This window comes from Mustela nivalis, assembly GCF_964662115.1.
Source record: "Mustela nivalis genome assembly, chromosome: 11".
In the NCBI taxonomy this organism is placed as follows: domain Eukaryota; kingdom Metazoa; phylum Chordata; class Mammalia; order Carnivora; family Mustelidae; genus Mustela; species Mustela nivalis.
The window spans coordinates 48,843,459-48,865,587 of record NC_139030.1 but is presented as its reverse complement, the minus strand read 5'-3'; the positions used below and the strand labels follow the sequence as shown (position 1 = coordinate 48,865,587).

Sequence of the window (22,129 nt, the reverse complement as noted above, 5' to 3'; positions counted from 1 at the left end):
ATGAACATTTTTTCATATAGCTCAAATTTGTCATATTCACTGCCTATAAAATATTCTTTTGAGTTGAGACGGCATAATTTGCTTCACTTGTTGGTCATTTCTGTTTTTCAGTATTATAGTGCTGCAGTGAGTGTCTTAAGTGTTTAGTTATTTTTTTCTTTTAGATTATATCTCTAGGAAGAATTTCCAGGAGTGAAAATTACTGGGTCAAAAGATATGATTTACATATGTTCATTTACACATACATTATGTAATTTACGTCTGTCTTTTTTTTTTTTTAAGTTTTTATTTGTTTATTTGACAGAGATCACAAGTAGGCAGAGAGGTAGGGAGAGAGAGGTGGGGGAAGCAGGCACCCTGCTGAGCAGAGAGCCTAATGTGGGGCTTGATCCCAGGACCCTGGGATCATGACCTGAGCTGAAGGCAGAGGTTTTAACCCACTGAGCCACCCAGGCGCCCCACATCTGTGTCTTAAAGAAGTATTGGAGAGGTGCCTGTGTGGCTGTCAGTTATGCATCTGCCTTTGGCTTCTGGGAAGCTCCAGGTTAGGCTCCCTGCTCAGGATGGAGCCTGCTTCTCTCTCTCAGAGCCTGCTTCTCCCTCTGCTCCTACCCTCAATTTCTGCATGTGCTCTCTCTCAATCTCTAGCAAATAATTAAAAAAAATCTTGAAAAAGTCTTGAAGAAATAAAGAAGTATTGGGATAGTTTTATCACATACCCAATTTCATTGTAAATCTAGAGGTGTACTGTTGTACACAGATTTTGAGGAATTGAAGTTTACATTTGTGAAAAAAATGTAGTCACCATTATACCTCTACTTATTAAAAAGTCTTCTTTCTGTAATTTTCATTGACTGATGGAACTAATTTTTCATTTTTTCCTAGAATACAAGTGATGCAGAAAAGTCTTATGAAGTGTTACTGAGCTTTGTGATAAGTGAACTATCTAAAGGAAAGTTATACCATGAAGAGGGCACTCAGGAATGTGCAATGGTATGTTCCAGATGTAGTGGTTATTTGTTAAAAATTTAGATATTGTTGCCATTATGAATATAATTTTTAAGCTTTATCTATTACAGAATAAATTGTTCAGGTTCTCTTTTTTAACTTTAGGTTAGCCCTGTTGCGTGGTCTCCTGAATCCATGGAAAAATACTTACAGGACTTCTGCTTACCTTTTCTCAGAATCACCAGCCTTCTTCAGCACCACCTTTTTGGGGAAGATTTACCTAGCTGCCAGGTATAATTTGGGGTAGAGAATAGGAAGTCTTGTTTTTACAATTAATTAATTTTTTGAAATATACTGACATGTAGTATAATACATCTATATACAGAACTGTTATGTAAGTATGTTAATCTAACTCTAAGGAATAAATATTTAGAACATTTACTATTAATGTTATTTTTTTATTTGCTAGTATTTACTCACCTTTATGATAATATTACTAATACTTGATACTTGAGCACTTTTGTAGAATAGTGATAATGCCCAATACTTGAACAGGACCATAGTATTCATATTGATATATTTATTGTTATTTTTATTATTTGATATATTAATCACGGATTGTCATCTGCTTTTATTATCCTTTTAAAAGTTATGTTGGTCAGAAAGCTGTTTGTCTGAAGACATGATGGCATTTATATAATTTTAGAACAGGAAAATGTTCAATTTGTAGATAGTTATGTTGAAAATTTGGAAACACAAATTATCACTGGTTGAATCTATTTTATAAAACTGGTTGATGTGAATAGGCAAGAAAGTGGCAGAATAGAGAACCAGAAGGTAAGTCAGTGAAACTGCTTATAGGATTATACTCCTGACATTATCTGTCATCTGTTTCTAGGAAATTTGATACGGGAATTAAGACATTTATCACATATATGGTGTTTGAAGCCTGCAGTACATCAGAATTAAGCAGTTGATCCTTCTTTCTCTCTTACATAATTGACCATTGCATTAAATAGTTTAGATTCTTTGCTTTTTTAAAGTGATTTAAGATAAACTTTGCACATTTATCCTCAAAACATTTGAAGTTTATGGATATTGAATAAATTAAAAATGTTCCATCCATTAGGTATTCTCTTTCATAGTTATTTTTAAATTTCAACTTACATTTCCTTTGGCCTACAGTAGTTCCCCCTTATCTGCAGGGGATATGTTCTAAGACCCCCAGTGGATGCCTGAAACCAGGGCTTGTACCAAACCCTACATATACTGGTTTTTTGTTTTCTATACATGGATACATATGATACTATAATTTATACATTAGGCACTTTAAGAGATTAACAATAATAATGGGACATATAACAATAGATACATATAACGATATACTATAATAAAAGTTATGTGAGCACAGTCTCTCTCTTAAAATATTTTACTGTAGTGTACTTACCCTTCTTGTGATGATGTGAGATGATAAAATGCCTGCATGTTGAGATGAAATGAATGATGTGTATGCATTGTAATGTCGAGTTAGACTACTATTGGCCTTCTGACCATATGTCAGAAGATGGATCATCTGTTTCTAAACTACAGTTGATACCAGTAACTGAAATCACAGAAGGCGAAACTGTCATGGGGGGGGGGGGGGTAGGGCAGGGAACCACTGTATGAGCACCCTCAGGCATGGAGATTAATAGAAAAAAATCTACTGCCTCCTTCATTAACTTTTCTCCATTCATATTTAAAGGCCATAGGTTATGATTCTTTGTGTGCTTATTGCCTTATATGGTTTATTTTGTCATTTGGTTTTTTTGTTTATTATTAAGGTATTTTTATCCCATAAGTTGGAAATTATCCTGAAGCAGAAGCTCTTGGACTGGGCGTTGAAAGCTGGCTGGGTGTTGACTGTGATGCTTGTAGTAGCATACCAGGCATTTGCTTAGAACAGGAAAGAAATGCATCAATTAGGAGGCACAAAAAGAAACAATGCTACATAGTGTTAGAAATAGATTAAAGTAAAGTTGTAATGGATCTTGAATTTCACATGAAGGAATTTGGACCATTGAAAAATTTGAGACCAAAATGTGACATGATTCAATTTTTATTTTAGTATATAATTTCATTCTAAAATAAGACCGATTTGGGGGTATGAGGAATGGAGACTGGGAACAGAGAAGCTAGTTGGAGAGAATAGGGAGAAATTAGAGATTTCAGAAATGGAATAGTCAGGATTTTAGTTGAACATGTAGGGAGTCCAGGAAGATGAGTCAGACTGTACTAGGGTTTTGAGCCCGGGAGCCTTGAATAATAATAATTTTATAATCCATAATCATAAATAATTTTATAATCAATTTATAAATTTTCTTCCAAAATCCTATAAGATGATAGATTAGAATTACTTTGAACATGTAGTTTTAAGGTATTGAATATAGTTTATATGTCCATTCAGGTCTTCTTTTAATATTTTTTATAGAACTTTTAAAAATTGTCATTTTAAAGTCTGGAGCGTTCTTTATAAAGTGAATCCTAGAGGCTTTATGGTTTCAGTTTCTATCCAAATGATGTCTTATTTCTATTGCACATTGATTACTTCTTGCTGGAATGGAATAATACTATTGATTTTGGTGTGTTCTTGTGGCTGGCCACTTGCTGAATTCTCTTATTGGTTCTAATAGTTTGTCTGTTGATTCCCCTTTTTTTTTTTTTTGGTAATTTTGGTTTTTTTTTTTTTCGGTGTTCCAAGATTCATTGTTTATGCACCACACCCAGTGCTCCATGCAATATGTGCCCTCCTTAATACCCACCACCATTGTCTGTTGCTTCTTTTAGATATTTTATGTAATTATGATCATATCATCTGAGAATAAGGACAGTATTGTTCCTTTTCTTCTAATCTTTATTTTTCTGTTCTTGTCGCAATACATGTCCAGTTAGAATTTTGAGCAGTGTAAGTAACAGGCAGCATCCATTTTTTCCTGCCCTATCCCAAAGAGAATTCTTCTCAAGTTTTCTGTGCATGCCTTTGGTTTGTGTTTGAATTTAATATAATTAAATTTTTTAATATTATAAGTGGAATCATTTGAAATTTTATTTTCTAATATATTGCTAAAATGTAGAAATCCATTCAGAATTTTTGAACATTAATCATCTACATTTAACCATTTTGCTAATAAATTCAGTAATTATTTCTAATAGCCAGGAGACTCTTGAGTTTAACAATAAATTTTTAAATTTTTTTAACATTTTGGTAAGCATGGGAATTCATCAAGAGTGATACATAGTACATATTCCAACAAAACATTCGGGGTAAATACCCAGCAGTGCTCTTACAGGAAACTCTCCACAGTACTCTCCACAGTAATCTATTAGACTTCCCAATTTAGTTAAATGTTTTAGTCAAACACTATTTCTACTACCATAATAGGGCTAATTATAGTAGTCTATATGGTTCTCTTATATTTTCTCCTACTTAAATGCAGCCTCTCACATTTATCCTCTGCATAAATACAGAGGATACAGTCCCTTCCACGGGAATTTCAGGTAATTTTTGAATTCCAGAGCATTGTTCATAAGATGTTTGTACATATGTAGTTTTCATGGAAGAAAATGGTTATCAGACTATTTATTTATTTTTTATTTTTTTAGTGTTCCAAGAGTCCTTGTTTATGCAGCACACCCAGTGCTCCATGCAATACATGCCCTCCAAAGTACCCACCACCAGGCTTGCCCATCCCACCACTCTCCTCCCCACTAAAACCCTTAGTTTGTTTCTCAAAGTCCGCAGTCTCTCATGGCTCTTCTCCCCCTCTCATTTCCTTCAGTTCACTTTTCATTTCCTTTTCCTAATGTCCTCCATGTTATTCCTTATGCTCCACAAGTAAGTGAAACCATATGATAATTGACTCTCTCTGCTTGACTTACTTCACTCAGCATAATCTCCTCCAGTCCCGTACATGTTGATAACAAAAGTTGGGTATTCATCCTTTCTGATGGAGGTGTAATATTCCATTGTATCTGTGGACCACATCTTCTTTATCCATTCATCTGTTGAAGGGCGTCTTTGCTCTTTCCACTGTTTGGCCATTGTGGACATTGCTGCTCTGAACAGTGGGGTACAGATGGCCCTTCTTTTCACTACATCTGTATCTTCGGGGTAAATACCCAGCAGTGCTCTTATAGGAAACTATGATTACCACCACCACCCCCCGCCAAATTTGAAAAACAGTGCTCTACTGTATCTCCTTTAGTTACTTTTTTCTTTCTTCTGTCAACAGTAGTTTTTCCATGAATGATTATAATGATACCTAGCATTTATTGTGTACTGACACATGCTAACACTGCTTTAAGTGCTTTGCACTTAAATTCATTTAAGTTTCCCAACAACTATGAGGTGGCTGTTATGATCCTCACTTTGCAGACAAGGAAACAGAAACAGAGAGATGAATAACTTGCCCAAGATTCACAATTAGTATTTAAAGCAGCCAGGATTTGAACACATTTAGTCTAGATGCCCAATCTGCACTATTAACCTCTGAGCTGTGCTGCCGCTTGCTATACAAAATATTTTTGAGGAGTTCAGGTAATTTTCTTCTAGTATTAAGTCTGTAAAAACCACTATAATATTGCATATCATAGTCTCTTTGAATTTCGGTGTAATTATGAATACTCCACCATTAGGTGTCTCTTATACCACAATAATAGTACTAATATTATTAGTACTACTATTACTAGTATTACTGCTAATAATTTATTGATAGCTGAATAGACATACTGAAATAGCAAAAAAAAAATTGAAAATATTTCCATCAATTAGAAACTGGCTAGACACTGGAATACTCTGCAGAAAAGAAAAGAATAGAAAGTTTTCTATGTACCAATCTGGAAAAATCTCAAAAATATATTAAGTGACCAAAGGCGAGGCATGCTTGTATTAAACACAGATAGGGGAGAAATAGTGGTATATATATTTGCTTATATATATAATCCCCATCACCTCTTTGATCCCCGCCCTACTTCCCATCTAGTAACCATCAGTTTGTTTTCCACGTTCAGAGTCTGTTTTTTGGTTTGCCTCCCTACCCCCATGATCATTTGTTTTGGTCCTTAAATTCAGTGTATGAGTGAAATCATATAGTACTTATCTTTCTGTGACTTACTTTACTTAGCATAATAGTTTCTAGATCTACCCATGGCCTTGCACATGGCAAGATTTCATTCCTTTTTATGGCTGAGTAATATTCCATTATATATATATAAACATATAGACAGACCACATCTTCTTTATCCATTCATCAGTCATTGGACACTTGGACTGTTTCCATAATTTGGCTATTATAAATAATGCTGCTATGGACATTGGGCTGCATGTATCCCTTCGATTAAGTATTTTTGTATTTTTTGAGTAAATATCCAGTAATATAGTTGCTAGGGCTAGGGTAGTTCAATTTTTAACTCTTTGAGGAACCTCCATACTGTTTTCAAGAATGACTGCAACAGTTTGCACTCCCACCAACAGTACAGGGGTTTCCTTTTTCTCCACATTCTTGCCAACATTTGTTTCTTGTGTTTTTGATATTAGCCATTCTGGCAGGTATGAGGTGGTATCTCATTGTAGTTTTGATTTGCGTTTCCCTGATGATGAGTGATACTTGTCATCTTTTCATGTGTCTTTTGGCCATCTGGATGTCTTCTTTAGGAAAATGTCTATTCATCTCTTCTGCCCATATTTTAATTGGATTATTTGGTTTTTAGGTGTTGAGTTTTGTAAGTTCTTTATAGATTCTGGCTACTGACCTTTTATCAGATACACCATTTGCAAATACCTTCTCCCATTCTGTAGGTTGCCTTTTTATTTTGTTGATTGTTTCCTTCACTGTGCAGGAGCCTTTATAGTGATGAAGTCCCAATTGTTTATTTTTGCTTTTGTTTCCCTTGTCTTGGGAGACATATCTAGAAAAAGTTGGTTTTGTTAATGTCAAAGAAGTTACTGCCTATGTTCTCCTCTGGATTTTTATGGTTTGGGGTCTCACATTTAGGTCTTTAATCCATTTTGAATTTACTTTTGTATGTGGTGTAAGAAAGTGGTCCAGTTTTATTCTTTTGCATGCTGCTGTCCAGTTTTCCCAACACTATTTGTTGAAGAGACTGTCTTTTTCCCATTGAATATTCTTTCCTGCCTTGTCAGAGTTTAATTGGCCAAGTAGTTCTGGGTTTTCTTTTCTGTTCTGTTGATCTGTTGTCCATTTTTGTGCTAGTACCATACTGTTTTGATCACAACAGAATTGTAATATAACTTGAAGTCCAGAATTGAGACATCTCCAGTTTTGCTTTTCGTTTTCAAGGTTGCTTTGGCTATTTGGGGTCTTCTGTGGTTCCATACAAATTTTAGGATTGTTTATTCTAGCTCTGTGAAAAATGCAGTTGGTATTTTGATAGGGATTGTATTAAATATGTAAATTGCTTTGGTAATGTAGACATTTTAACAATATTTATTGTTCCACTGCATCAGCATGGAATGTCTTTCCATTTCTCTGTGTTATTTTCTTTTTTTTAAGATTTTACTTATTTATTTGATAGAGAGAGAGCACAAGTAGACAGAGAGGCAGGAGGGGTGGGGGAGGGAGCAGGCTCCCTGCTGACAGAGAGCCTGATGCGGGGCTCGATCCCAGGACCCTGAGATCATGACCTGAGCCAAAGGCAGAGGCTTAACCCACTGAGCCACCCAGGTGCCCCATCTCTGTGTTATTTTCTAATAAAGAAATTTCTATTTTTCTCCTTTTCCTAGCCACTCAGTCACTATTAGGTGCTATCAGTTTACTCTGTATTATTCCAGATAAACATATACCAAAAAATATGTCTATAGAGGGGTATATTTTTTCTTTAGCCCCTTTTAAACATACTGTTGTATAGCTTGCATTTTTTCCCCACTTAAGAGTGTATCTTAGAGATCATTTCATATTCAATGAAGGTATGAAGACCTTTCTTACTCTGTTTTACAGATTAAGAATACTTCATTGTATGATATACCAGGATGTATTTAATCAGTCCTTTATTAGTAAACATTTGGGTTATTTATAATCCTTTGCTATTTATAAGTGATAAAACAATGAGTAATAGCACATGCAAGACATTTTGCTTGTGTTTTTTTATTGTATTTGTGGGATAAATTCTTAGAAGTGGTTTGCTGTGTCAGCTCTTACATACAGTTGTAGTTTTGATGGTTATTACCAAATGCCTTTCACCAAAATTGTATCAATTACATTAATAGTAATGTATGAGAGTTTCCCTAATCATGTGTCTGTGCAGTGTGTTCTCAAACTATTTGATCTTTGCCTCTAGATCTTTTGATTAGGTAAAATATATTTCAGTGTAGTTTTAATTAGCATTTCTCCTAAGGGTGAGCATTTCCATATTTAGGAGCCATTTTATTTCTTTTACTACAGGTTACTTGTTATATGTTTCTTTTGAAAATAATTAGAAAATGAATACAAGTAAAAGATAATTTATTATCTGATCTTGAAAGTATCTCATGATTTTTCTTTGTTTAGAATAATCTTCCACTCTATTTTATCTAAGTCAAGTAAGAAACTTTTATTTTTCTTTCATAAGTTTTTCCTTAGCTAGGGTATCTCTCATTTTAGTGACCCACATTTGGACTCAACATCTGCTGCATAAAGATAAGCCAAGTAATCCTGAAGTAGTCTATGAATGCCAGGAGAAAAAAATTCATTTATGTAGTTCTTTGTTAATTTTTATTCATTGTTCAATTTCCTATCATAAGATGAAAAATATTGCAATTTTTCTACCATTGGTAGTTCTCTTTTTCTCAAGTTATTTCTGTGCCTTACATTGGAAATAAATGCCCTTTGTCAACACAGCAGGAAAATATAACAGTTAAAAATATATATGCACGTAAAAAAAAATAAAAAAAAATTAAAAAAAAATATATATGCACGAAACAACAAAACCCCAAAATACATAAACAGAAATTGACAGAATTGAAAGAAAAAATAGATCCACAATTATAGCTGAACACTCCAGTGTTCTTTCTTACTAGTCAATGATAAGGAGACAGTATAAATGACACCTGAACAGTACTATCAATCAACTTGTGTCATTAACATCTATAGAATACTTCACCAAAAAATAACAGAATGCATATTTTTTACAAGTACACATGAGCATTCCTCAGAATATGCCATATGCCAAGCCATAATGTAAGTTATCAATATATTTAGAAGAGTTGAAATCATATAGCATATTTTCTGACCACATAAGAATTAAAGTCATTAACAAAAAAATATGGAAATCCCCAAATTTGTGGGAATTAAGCAACATACTTTTGAATAACTTAAAGCAGAAATCCCAAGGAAATTAGAAAATACTTAAACTGAGTGAAAATGAAAAACACAGCATAGCAAAAAAAGCAGGATGTCACTGAAATAATTCTTGGAGAGATACAGCTTCAAGTGAAGAAGGTTCTCAAGTCATTTATCTAAATTTCTATTTTATGAATCTAAAAATAGGGCAGATTAGGCCCAAAAGCAAGTAAAAGAGGCAGTGTACAAACTAATGTCACAAGTGATGAGGATTTGGAGTACCTGAAACTCTCACTCATTGCTGATGATAATGCAAAATGACATAGTCAAATTTTTTTTATATAAATTTTTTATTATGTTATGTTAGCCACCAAACAGTACATCATTAGTTTTTGATGTAGTACATAGTCAAATTTGAAAAAAGTTTGGCAATTTCTTTTAAAAGCTGAGCATGCATTTACTGTACAACCCAACAATTCTACTCCTAGGTATCTACCAAAAGAAATAGAACATATGTTCACATAAAGACTTACATAAATGTTTAAAACAGCTTAATTTGTAGTAGTCAAAAACTAAGCAACCCAGAATTCACTCGCAAGTAAACACATGAATAAAATGTGGTATATCCACATTATATATATTTTTACTACTCAGCAGTAAAAAGGAATGGACTGCTGATACAATAACATGAATGAATCTCAAAATATGCTCAGTGAAAGGAGGACAGGCACAAAAGACCACACACACACACACACACACACACACACACACACACACACACACATACTGTTTGATTCTATTTATGTGGAAATTTTTAAAAAATCCATTACTATAAAGACAGAAAGCATGATTAGTGGTTGCTTGGGGCCAGGAGTAGGAACTGGAATTGATTGCATATAGGCAAAAGCAAAATTTTTGGAGGGGATGGAGTTGTTCTGAAGTTTTATTGTAGTAGTGGTTACCTGACTATACATTTGTCAGAATTCATCAAACTACACTTAAAGTGGGCAAATTTTATGGTATGTGTAATACACCTCAATTATATTGTTTTTTTTTAAGATGGCTTTATTGTTGCTAGAAAAATGGGTGATGTATAGCCTCATTTCTAGAGATTATAAAAATTAACATCTTTTTCAGCCTGCATTTCATTTTACTTTTTTATCTTTATTTTTTTCTTTGTAGCACATTTATTTTAGAATTTATACTTAATCTACATAATTAGTTCAATTTTGCAAACAGATGTTTGAATGTTTACTATGTGCCAAGCAGGGGGAAAACAGAGCCCCTATCCCAAGGTACTATTCCCATAGTCTTACAGGAAATGCTAATTTATTTTTAAATTAATTATTAGAAAATATAAACACAAGAAGAGAAGTGTTTACAAAGTATGGACGGGTTAACTTTAGCTGATTGGAGCTGAGTAATCTAAGGGGTCTTTAAGTTTAGTGAGGGAAGGATTCCCTCGGGAGCTGTCATTTGAAGGATGAGAGGAATTGATCAGTGGACAGGGGAAAGTAAACATATTAGCCTCCTAAATAGTCTTTAGTTAAATAGAGTGGTAGTGGGGGGTGTATTTTGGTGTTTATAAGACTAACAAAGTCCTTTAAAACACAGGATTTGAGTCCTTTAGCTCACTGATTTCTTCATTTCTCTTATTACTGATAGAACTTCAACTTAGCTGGCACTTAGATCTCTCAAGTTTTTAAAAACTCCACCCTCTTTTGGAGTTTCATACCCATTCAGGGTCCTGGCATATTATTTTGTATTGCGTCTTGTGAATTCCATATTTTCACTGTTCTTCAGCCACACTGACAGCCTATGTCTTTTTACCCAAAAGTTACTTTCCCTTTGCCCCTAAAACATTTGCTCTCATAGCGTGGCTAGATTCTATAGACTGTATTATTCACCAGAAATGTGCAACACTATTTAAAAAATAAAAGTATAGAAGAAGCAGATCCTATCTTAAATCACTTAAGATTTAAATTTCAATGAGAAATACTGTGGGATATTTGGATAGAAAGCTGGGAACCTATTATCTCTTTTTTTCTCCTTCTACTCCCTATACTTTCCTTCACTTGACTCCGTTGAGAAAATTTTCTTACTGTCCAAAAGTAACTGATGAGGATGATATTTAAAATATCTATAATGGGAACTGTTCTTTATGAAATGCCTTGAGAATTTTCTGTTTCATGTCTAAAAGGAAGAAGAAGAATTTTCGGTTCTTTCCAGCTGCCTGGGACTTCTGCCAACGTTTTACCAAACAGAACATCCATTCATCAGTGCCTCTTGTCTGGATTGGCCAGTTCCAGCATTTGATATTATATCTCAGTGGTGTCTTGAGATAAATTCATTTACTGAAAGACATGCAGAACAAGGAAAGGTACGTAAAAAGAGTAGTATTGCCCACTTGTCATAGGGGTGATATGTTAATAGGGTAAGAGAATAATGAAGAATTAAAAATTTCAGGTCAGTGGTTTTGGGGAGCATATACTAAACTAATTTTGTTGAATAAAAAAGGAATGGACTGCAGTAAAAATACTTCTGTTAACAAAGCTAGGTTATTAATATGCTACTTTAAGTTGGTTTTAGGTCATTAGGCTTTTATTGAATGTCTTAAATAATCATAGCCCTAGACTTGAAAGATATAAAGGAATTTTAAGATAGACAAGGAATTTATAAGCTTATTGGGAAGACAGCTGTCACACAAAAATCAAAGATTTGGAGTAGCAGATTTAAAAGGCCATGTCTTTAATTTTAGAATTTGCTGGGCCTATCCTGCCAGCTTGGCTAGTGAAGGGTTTTGTGTTGAAGATAGGTGAACTGGAAGGGTAGAGCGGGGGCTGTGGGAAGTGGCTATGAATTCCATGGTTTGATGCTTAGACTTTCTACCTCAAACTATAGGTGGAACTCCAGTTTTTGAGAAATGGAATAATATGATGGAGGTATTTTAGGGAGATAATTTGGGTAATTTTTTAGTAGGCCAATTGAAATGAGAGAGAGAAGCCAGAGATTATCTAGGTGGTGAAGAAAATCTGGTATTACTCTGACAGTAGAAATTAGAATATAACCAATGCAAGAGACATTTGAGAAAAATATATAGGACTTGATGACCACATGTATATTTGACTTTAAGATCTGAACACAAAGCATTGAAAGAATAGTAACTAGTAGACATAATTCTGATAAAAAATCTGATCCTGCTTAAAATACCGTTGATGGTGTATGGAGGAAGACTGGAGTCTTTACATGGCATTCAGGGGTTTTCACCAGCTTGCTTGCCTTTCTAAACTTCATCCATACCACTCCCCTGCCGCCACCTTGCTCAAACTGCAGAAGAATGTTTTAAATGTGCTATATGTTTTTAAACATCTGTGTTATTTCTTATTACTATTACTTTTATCTAAAGCAGTTTTCCTATCCTTCTCCTGTTGAATTAATCACTCCTCAAGGCTTTGCTAAGATAAGTGTACCTCTTCTGTAAAGCTTTGTCTGATAATCCTTCTTCTTCAGTTCTAATCCCCTCCTTCTGTTGTGTTATATGACAGTACTTTTGCCATGGTCTCTAACAGTCACCATATTTATCACTTTTGTTTGTTTAATATGTCTGAATCGGGGGCTCCAAAAGCAAAAATTGTTCCTTATTTTTCTTTGAATTGCTAGTTCCTAGAAAGTACCTGATATAGACTGGTCGCCTAATAAATATTTGTAGAACAGTTAACTGGTACGATGATATCATTGGTAGAAATAGAACTGGTAAGGGCGCCTGGGTGGCTCAGTGGGTTAAGCCGCTGCCTTCGGCTCAGGTCATGATCTCGGGGTCCTGGGATCAAGTCCCGCATCGGGCTTTCTGCTCGGCATGGAGTCTGCTTCCTCCTCTCTCTCTCTCTCTGCCTGCCTCTCTGCCTACTTGTGATCGCTCTCTGTAAAATAAATAAATAAAAATCTTAAAAAAAAAAGAAAGAAAGAAATAGAACTGGTAAAAGAAGAACCATGTTTCAGAGAAGATGAGAATTTTAATTTTAAAAAGGAGATAATAGGGGCGCCTGGGTGGCTCAGTGGGTTAAAACCTCTGCCTTCAGTTCAGGTCATGATCCCAGGGTCCTGGGACCGAGCCCCACATCGGGCTCTCTGCTCAGCAGGGAGCCTGCTTCCCCTCCCTATTCTGCCTGCCTCTCTGTGTACTTGTGATCTCTGTCAAATAAATAAATAAAATCTTTTTAAAAAATAAATAAATAAATAAAAAGGAGATAATAAAAAATTAGTATTTTATTTTATTTTCAAAAGATTTTATTTATTTGAGAGAGAGAGACAGAGATAGCATGGGCAAGGGAAGGGGCAGAAGGAGCTGGGAAGCAGACTCCCCACTGAGCAGGGAGCCCAACATGGGACGGGATCCCAGCTGATTCATGACCTGAGCCAAAGGCAGAGGCTTAACTCACTTTGCCACCCAGTCTTAGTATTTTAGATAGAGGTATCACACTAGAATAGCCATTGAGTGAATAATAAAGGCAAGGTAAGCATAAATAATAAATGTCTCTGCTTTTGTTCACTTCTGTTTTCTATTGAAATCCTTAAGGAAATAATATTTTATACCCTCTCTTTTTTAAAGGAAAGATAATTTCAAGACATTAATTGAGCCTTGTATACTAGGTATAAAATTTTTTTTCCTATCTAGTAATTTCCTTATTTTTAGATAATAGTTAGAATCTGAAGTTATATATTGATGTCTAGAAACCTATAATGGATGACTAGGGGTAAGAGATGGATATAACTTAGGACCAGGACAGGAGAAAGTGAGGAGTATACATGTACTTAAAATTTTTTGTTTTCACAGGAGTCATGGGTTAAACAATAGATAAAAATTAACTCATTTGAGGGGCACCTGGTGGCTCAGTTGGTTAGGCGTCTACGTTCTCCTTGGGCCATGATCCTCGGGTCCTGGGATTGAGGCCCACATCCAGCTCTCTGCTCAGAGGAGAGCCTGCTTCTCCCTCTCCCTCTGCCTGCCATTCTCCCTACTTGTGCGCACGCGCGCGCGCGCACACACACACACACACACACACACAGTCTCTCTCTCAAATAAATAAATAAATAAATAAATCTTTAAAAAAATTAATTCATTTGCTAATATAATAACAAGCTCCCATGTTAGATGTATGATTATTAGTATGGATATTGATGGAAAATAAGAATTTGTCATTTAAAAAATAATCTTTTGTGTAAAATTGAGTGATAATAATTTGTTTTAGAGCCAGAACAGTGACATTTATTTCTACTTATTCCAAAATTTTCCGGTTATTTGAATGCACTCCCATCTGACCTGCATCCCTACTTTTATCCCTGTTCCACTCAGTTCTATTTCTAGTCCCGACTCTGACCCAGGTCAACCAGATTTTCTTCACCTGGAAATTTTAAATATGAACAAGATAGAAACAATATTTGGAGCTGAGTAGTCCAACAAAAGTACCCTTGGAAGAAAGTCTGAATTATTGCTCTGATTTTTTGTATCAGCTAAGATTCTTTGGTCACAGACAGTTTTGGTGTGTTTTCTCTGAAGTGCTGCTGCTGGATAACCCCATCTGAACCACTTTCCGCCCTTCTGTATGGTGCTCAAGATTCAGATTCCTGGGAGAAAGGATCTGATTGACCTAATCTGCATCCTGTGTATACCCCTGTGATGGAGCAGGATCTTGCATTAGGGCAATTGTCAGACGTGTATGGAACAAGAAAAGAGGTTATTTTCCAAATACTGTAATACTGTTAATAATATAAGAAGGCAGATAAGGTTGTGGACAAATTGAAAAACATAAAAAACAATGGTGGCCCACTGTCTTCATATCTTACCCGTTGGCACGTAGACATCCTTATTCTCATTCACAGAGTTTCATTTATTCCCCTGTTCAAAATGATGTAACCGTTGCATTTATAATCACAAATGCATCTACCAGTTTGCCAAATATGCAAATAAAGTCACAGCCAATAGTTACATCATCATACCCTTCTGAATGCAGAGGCTCTGAGAAATGTCCATTCCTTCTGTATTTGTTGTACTTATACCCTGGTGGCCTGGAAAATTTTAATTAGCAGCTCCTCACCCTGAATTCCATAGTTAAGTGAAAGAAAAAGAGAAAATTTTGCAAGAAGATATGCCACCATTGTAAGCAAGAACATTTTCAAGTAGTCATAAAGCTATAACTAATATATAGTCGAATATATGACCAGAACCTCAACAGGTTGTATTTATTCAACCAAGGATGTGAACCACACTTTATTCTGAGAGATCTGAGCTTCTGGTAATTGGTTCTGTCTTGCTTATATTAAGGCCATAATAGTTTTGTGTTAAATTTTTATCTTTTGATCTTGGAACATGGTGAGCAGTGGGTCTCAGGGATCTCTAAGTTTAAAACATTCTGCTGCTAATTATATAGCAATATTTCTGTTCTTCTTGATAGTTCAGACTATGCTATAAGCCATTCCTTTCTTCTAGTGAGAAGAAATGGCCAGATGATATTTGGTTTCTACTTCAGTGGGACTATTATCATATCCTCTGATGGAGGACAGTACACAACTTTCTTAGAATGGTCCTAAACCACAGAAGAATTCAGAATAGCAGGAAACAAAAATAAAAGAACTGAATTCTTAGGTGTAATCATGAGACCTGCCAAAACCACTTCTCACTCCCTGGTTTCCAGACTGATGGATTTCATCTGCAGTAAAATGATCACCCACAATGTACTGGTTGCTGTTTTAGAGCATGGACTTCATTCTGTAGGAGCATATACTTCATCTTATTTTCTCCCAGCTGGTACCATCTACATTCTATCAGTGAAGTAGTTCGTCATTTAAAAGATGAACAGTTTTGGATGCCTGGGTGGCTCAGTGGGTTAAGCCACTGCCTTCGGCTTAGGTCATGATCTCAGGGTCCTGGGATCAAGTCCCATATCGGGCTCTCTGCTCAGCAGGGGGCCTGCTTCCCTTCCTCTCTCTCTGCCTGCTTCTCTGCCTACTTGTAATCTCTGTCTGTCAAATAAATAAATAAAATCTTAAAAAAAAAAAAAAAGGTGAGCCGTTTTGTCAGATGTTTGAATATATGTTAGGATCAGTTACTTCCATAGACATCCACCTGTTGCCTCACATCTGTCATTATGAAAAAAATTCTTTAAGACCATGTGGTGTGAGCTGCTGGGTAATAGACAGCCTAATCTAGATAGGTATCAAGTTCGGTGAGGACAAATTGCTCTCCCTTCCACTGATGGAAGAGTGCGGTATAACCAACCCGTTACAGAATATGCAATCTTTGCAGTCTGAGTTTGGGCACTGAATGTAGGCAAATAGCATATTGTAAGCACATATATTTGCCTTGGCCTTGCTTCCATGGCCACTTTATCCATGAGCTTATTGATAAATGCCAGGCTGACTACATAAGTACTGCATCAATTTAGATAGGTTATGGTTGTAAGTAATGTGAAATGGTCGGTTTATTGAGATATTAGATTCATACTACATTTTATCTATTCATGGAGGGGCATCTAGAAAGGAATTACTGCTATTACCAGTATTTTTATAAACTGCAAATAATGAATTAAGTATACTCTGTGGGGAAACTTAACTAATTTGGCATTTTTTTCCCCCATACTTGTAGCAGAAAGTTTATAAAAAGAGTTGTAGCCGTAGCATTTATGGATACAAAAGGCCTTAACAGCTGGTGGTACAAGAGGGTTTTACATCTTCTTAGGAGATTCTAAATTATAAATTGTTGAGGTAGAAATAATGAGTTATAACCATAACCTTACCTTAAGAAAAGCCAATAAATTGTTTATCTGAGAAAGATCAAAAGTTGATTTTTTAAAAGTTTACTTAAAATTTTGCATTAAGCGTATTTAAAAACAAGTACATCTAGATATATGCAGTCTTAGTTATACAGTTTTAATAACTAAGTCTTTGTGCAGTCTTAGTTATGTTTAATATTTTTAAGTAATGACAAGTTTAAATGTTTTAGGGTACATAATCTAAAAACTGATACCGTACTGTAATTGGAAACAACATTAAAATAGAGATTGGTAATTGTACTATTTTAGTCACTTGTAAAATGGAAATGAGAAGAGTTTAATAAAGAAAATAAGCCACATACTTAGAGACAGATGTGTTTTTCTTAGAAAAAAAAAGGCCTTTAAAATATAAGCATTTTGTGTTAGTGACTTAAATACGTAGGATTAATGAGTAATTTTGGATAATATTTTAGGCCTTGCTTATCCAAGAGTCAAGATGGAAATTACCACACCTGCTCCAGTTGCCTGAGAATTACAACACCATTTTTCAGTACTACCACAGAAAAACCTGTAGTGTCTGCACTAAGGTTCCTAAGGATCCTGCTGTTTGCCTTGTTTGTGGTACTTTTGTATGCCTGAAAGGACTTTGCTGCAAGCAACAAAGCTACTGTGAATGTGTATTGGTAAGCAATAGTAAATAATAGAAAATGTATGAAAACTCAAATGTATTGGCACATGGAAATGTGGTATATGTGGTTAATCCTGCTCTTCATATTAGCTCTTCTTTGAATTAAATACACAGTACACAAGGATTTTGTTTTTGTTCTTTTGTTAATCCAGTAGAAGGGTTTAAAAAAAAGAAAAACCCAAACATCTGAGGCTTTACTTAAGTGAGTAAAACTTTTCTTAAGTCCACTTCCACTTCTTCCCTCTGTGCCCATTGCCCTTTCATGGTAGGAACTCTTACACGGTGAGCAGTAAGACAGTGGTCATACCTGCTCTTGTGGGTGCCAGCCTCTGAATTAGGTTTAGGTTGGCTCTTAATTGCTTTCCTAGATAATCCTTAACCCAAATTCCTCCTAATGTATTACTAATCAAATGTTAAGAATGAAATTGTAAGTTTAACTTAGATGAAATCTTATTAAGAATTGAAGAGATATTTGGTATTATTTAGAAGAAATTTAACTAAGGCATTCTTGATTTTCTTATAAAGTCCATTTTATTATGAAGATCACTGATATATTTTTAATTATTTAGCATTCTCAGAACTGTGGTGCTGGAACAGGAATTTTCCTTTTGATCAATGCTTCGGTGATTATCATCATTCGAGGCCACCGCTTCTGCCTCTGGGGTTCTGTGTATTTGGATGCCCATGGAGAAGAAGATCGGGATCTTAGGTTAGATATGCATGGGTATATTTGAATGTTTTATTGATGTCTCATCAATAAGAACAATGTACCATTCCTGGCTTTGTAATTGTAATAATAATTTCTTTTTATATTAAGAAATTCTGATAGTCATTAAGTTAAAGCTGTTTCTAGTTTTTGAGATACTTTACATATCCTAAGGAAATTTACTTTACACATGGTAAGGGAATATAAAATAAACCAAACTACTATGTGAGATTTTAGCCATAAAGAATCTATTTTTTTTAAATGTGTGTGAAATCTTCACTGTATTGTACAACTTTTAATACCTTTTTTTCCTTTTTATTTTAGGCGAGGCAAACCTCTCTACATTTGTAAGGAAAGATACAAAGTTCTTGAGCAACAGTGGATTTCTCATACTTTTGATCACATCAATAAAAGATGGGGTCCACATTACAATGGGCTGTGACTCACCACCTCAGCATTGCATTATATCATTTTCATTAAGAATTTATCAACAATAAGCTTTACCTTAATTTGGGGGATTAACGCTTTTGCTGAGGGAGAAAAAGAAAACATATATTATAAAGCCTTTCCAAAATTAGGTGCTTGGTAATCACATTAATGGTATAATAAAAATTTTTTTAAGTATCTGGAGAACATAACAAATAACAAGTTATATCATTCTTTAGTGGTCCTTTTTTTTTTTTAAGTCCACAATTAATAAGAAGCACAACTTGTTGACAAAATCATTTAAAAATGATTCTCCCAGCAATGCATATCAGCTATTCATTGATACTTGGAGTGGGTGTGATTTATTTAAAGTTTTACTGCTTCTTTATATCTGTGTGTTTTAATTTGCATCTGCTAAACACAATGCATCCTTTCCCTCTGGCATTCTTGTGTTGATTTGAGATTTTTGCTGTATGTAATTAGAAAAAAAATGTAAAACATGATTTATGTGAAATATTGTATAGTAAAAGTTGGTCTAATAGTAGGACTTAAAAATTTTTTCTTATTGTGAGGAATCTGTTAAAAAGTTTAAGGCTTTGCTGAAAACTTAATTCATTCTCAGGAATTTCATAAATATTCTCCCCAGGTAAATAATTGAAATAGTTGTAAAATAAGTAGATAGCTGCTGTTAATATAATACAGTACATTTTGAGGGACATATGTGTGGTTGGGGAAGGGAGTCCTTAAAAATCAAAATTTGCCATTTCATTTGGATGACTTACTTGAGGTATTAACAAGTAGATTTTACTATAAAATCAGATGTTTTAAGAACATACATATGGCAGATTTTGATTCTGTGCATGCCCACCGTTTTTTACCAACCAAGTTTTTGTTTAAATGATCGAATTGGAAATTGCTCAGACTTACCCACAAATGAAGCTTAGTTTTGGAACTTTCCTGTCAGCTCGAGAGGTTCATCTATATTGTATTTGTGCAGCGTAATCACTGCTATTTCTGCTTAGTTTCCTAAAAGGAAAAAAAAAGGCTCAGTGGTGATGACCCTCATGAATGAGCCATGCATCTGCATTCTTCTTAGAAGCTGCTACGAAAAGCAATTTATGTTTGTTGGGTTTTTTTAATCAGTAAGAATGGGAATGATTGAACTAAAACCCACTCTATAAATAGAGAAGGAAGATTACAGAAAAGCATGTTATATATTGCTAACAAGATTTTTCTTCCAAATGATTTAGTAATTTGATGATTATTTAATAGATAGTGTTATCAAGCAATTCCTGGTACTTTGGACTTCCATGGCTTGTTATATAAAATTACATTTTTACATGTAAAAATAAACTAAAAAACATCTAATCATAAAATACAAAAATAAAGTCAGATCTATGTTCTAAAAATTATTGAATGACATGACATTACAGAATGTGAAAATGGACATTAAATGATGGCCTTGCATTAAAATACAGCAGAACAGTACATATTCAAATGTGTTCAAAGGTCAAAAAATTACCTATAGCTCCACAATAAAATACATGGAAATAGCTTGCTATTTTTATATACATTTCCAAAATATTAAGATAACTTTCTGAAAGATGAGAATGATTCTGTTTAACTAAATAGTTGTCCTTTCAAACACATTGCTACTTTTTTAAATACTGTATCATAAGTTCAGCCTGTCATATTTTTTGCATTGGTCATTCTGAATACCAGACCATTTGTAAGTGTGGTTGAAGAGCAAATGCTAATTTAAATCTCTAGTAAATACTGATACAGGATTCATGAACTTGAATAATTCTACAGTTTGAAACTCTGATGCTATATATACATGGTATAATGTATTCAGACTTTGATTACTACATATTTAAAATGGAATGTTTTATGATTGTGCATATGGATGTGAAGTGAAAATATTAGCCTTAACATTAAAATTTGGGTATTTGATAGTGTTTATTTTGATATTGGTGAATTAGTCACCAGTAAATTTTTGAAAAGCACTTGGTTGAAAATTGTACTTGAATTACATACATGCATGCTGCTAAACTAGAACTTTAATTTTTTCCCCCATAACTTTTATAAGTCCCATTTATAAGCCCACTTTTAAAAATAACAGGTCCAAGCTAGAGTGATGTGTGTATATTATTAAAAAAATGTACTGGTGTGGTATCTTGTATGAATGAACATTTAATACAGTACATTACTGTAGAGGCTAAATCAATCTTTATAATTAAGCAGAGATTACAAAACTAGGAATAATCAACATTGTAAGATATGTTAATAAAAACCTACTGTCATTTGGTTTGTGAAAGGTCCTTAAAATGTTTAATTCTTAAATGTTTTTCTTTTTTTAAGGTATTGACAATAATAAGTGTAAGTGAGCATAGCAGAAAAGATCAAAGCATAACATAACTGGTAGTTGCTCTAAGGTGGAGTTAAATATAAAGATTTGCTTTTCCTTTTACCTTTTATTTGCAGAGGTAGTTCCTGTTTCTTCTATTCTTGCCTTAAAAGAATGCAAAGCTTTTTTCTAAGTGTATATTTTTGGAAGCTGGGGAGAAGGGAATGGGTATGCAGATCTGAGGAACACTACTCTTTGGTCCTTGCTGCTTTCTAAAAATTTCAGCTAGACTTCAGAAATCTAAAGGGCTGTATGATAATGTTTATTTTGAATGGAGTGTGATTTTGTTGGAATTGACAGTGTTTACTCCTACCCCCTCCATCCTGAAGCTCACCAGGCAGTTATCAGCCAAGCATCCATTTGTGTTCACAAACCTTTTTTTCCCTACTTTACGTATTTTGGCATTTATTGATTTCTTTTTTTTTAATTTTATTTATTTATTTGACAGAAATCACAAGTAGGCAGAGAGGCAGGCAGAGAGAGAGGGGGGAAACAGGTTCCCTGCTGAGCAGAGACTCCCGATGTGGGGCTTGATCCCAGGACCCTTGGGATTATGACCTGAGCAGAAGGCAGAGGCCTTAACCCACTGAGCCACCCAGCATTTATTTATTTCTATGACTTAGAAAAGATGCTGATTGAAAACACTGACAACAGTGCGAGAGAATATATGAACCAAGAGTCTTGTATGAATCTTGTATGAATGAACATTTCATTCATGGAGATGTTCATAGCATCTCCAGGATTGTAATTGCTGACTCTCAAGTTCCTGTTGTTGGCTTATTTTTGTGGTCCTGTTGAACAACAAAAACAAAGCACATGTGATTTTTTAAAAAAATTTATTTATTTGACAGAGATCACAAGTAGGCAGAG

General features: G+C 34.5%; 1 protein-coding gene and 1 long non-coding RNA gene across 3 annotated transcripts in view; one reads left to right on the top strand and one right to left on the bottom strand.

Moving 5' to 3' along the window:
- The window catches only part of LOC309843637, a 135,819-nt gene extending 133,245 nt beyond the window's left edge, over window positions 1–2,574 (bottom strand). The window contains exons 1-2 of one of the 2 annotated variants that reach the window (XR_014300259.1): window positions 2,396–2,574; window positions 1,175–1,232 (exon numbers count right to left, since the gene is read on the bottom strand). This is a non-coding gene — a long non-coding RNA (uncharacterized lncRNA). The remainder of the gene's footprint in view (window positions 1–1,174; window positions 1,233–2,395) is intronic. The other variant, XR_014300260.1, reaches the window with a different exon arrangement.
- Window positions 1–21,169, top strand: part of UBR3 (ubiquitin protein ligase E3 component n-recognin 3) — a 241,053-nt gene extending 219,884 nt beyond the window's left edge. Inside the window, 6 exon segments of the mRNA XM_082689242.1 lie at window positions 886–993; window positions 1,114–1,239; window positions 11,464–11,643; window positions 17,506–17,715; window positions 18,290–18,429; window positions 18,751–21,169. Of these exon segments, the coding sequence (XP_082545368.1) occupies window positions 886–993; window positions 1,114–1,239; window positions 11,464–11,643; window positions 17,506–17,715; window positions 18,290–18,429; window positions 18,751–18,868 (882 nt within the window). The 3' untranslated portion in view covers window positions 18,869–21,169.
- Window positions 21,170–22,129: the final 960 nt, after the last annotated feature.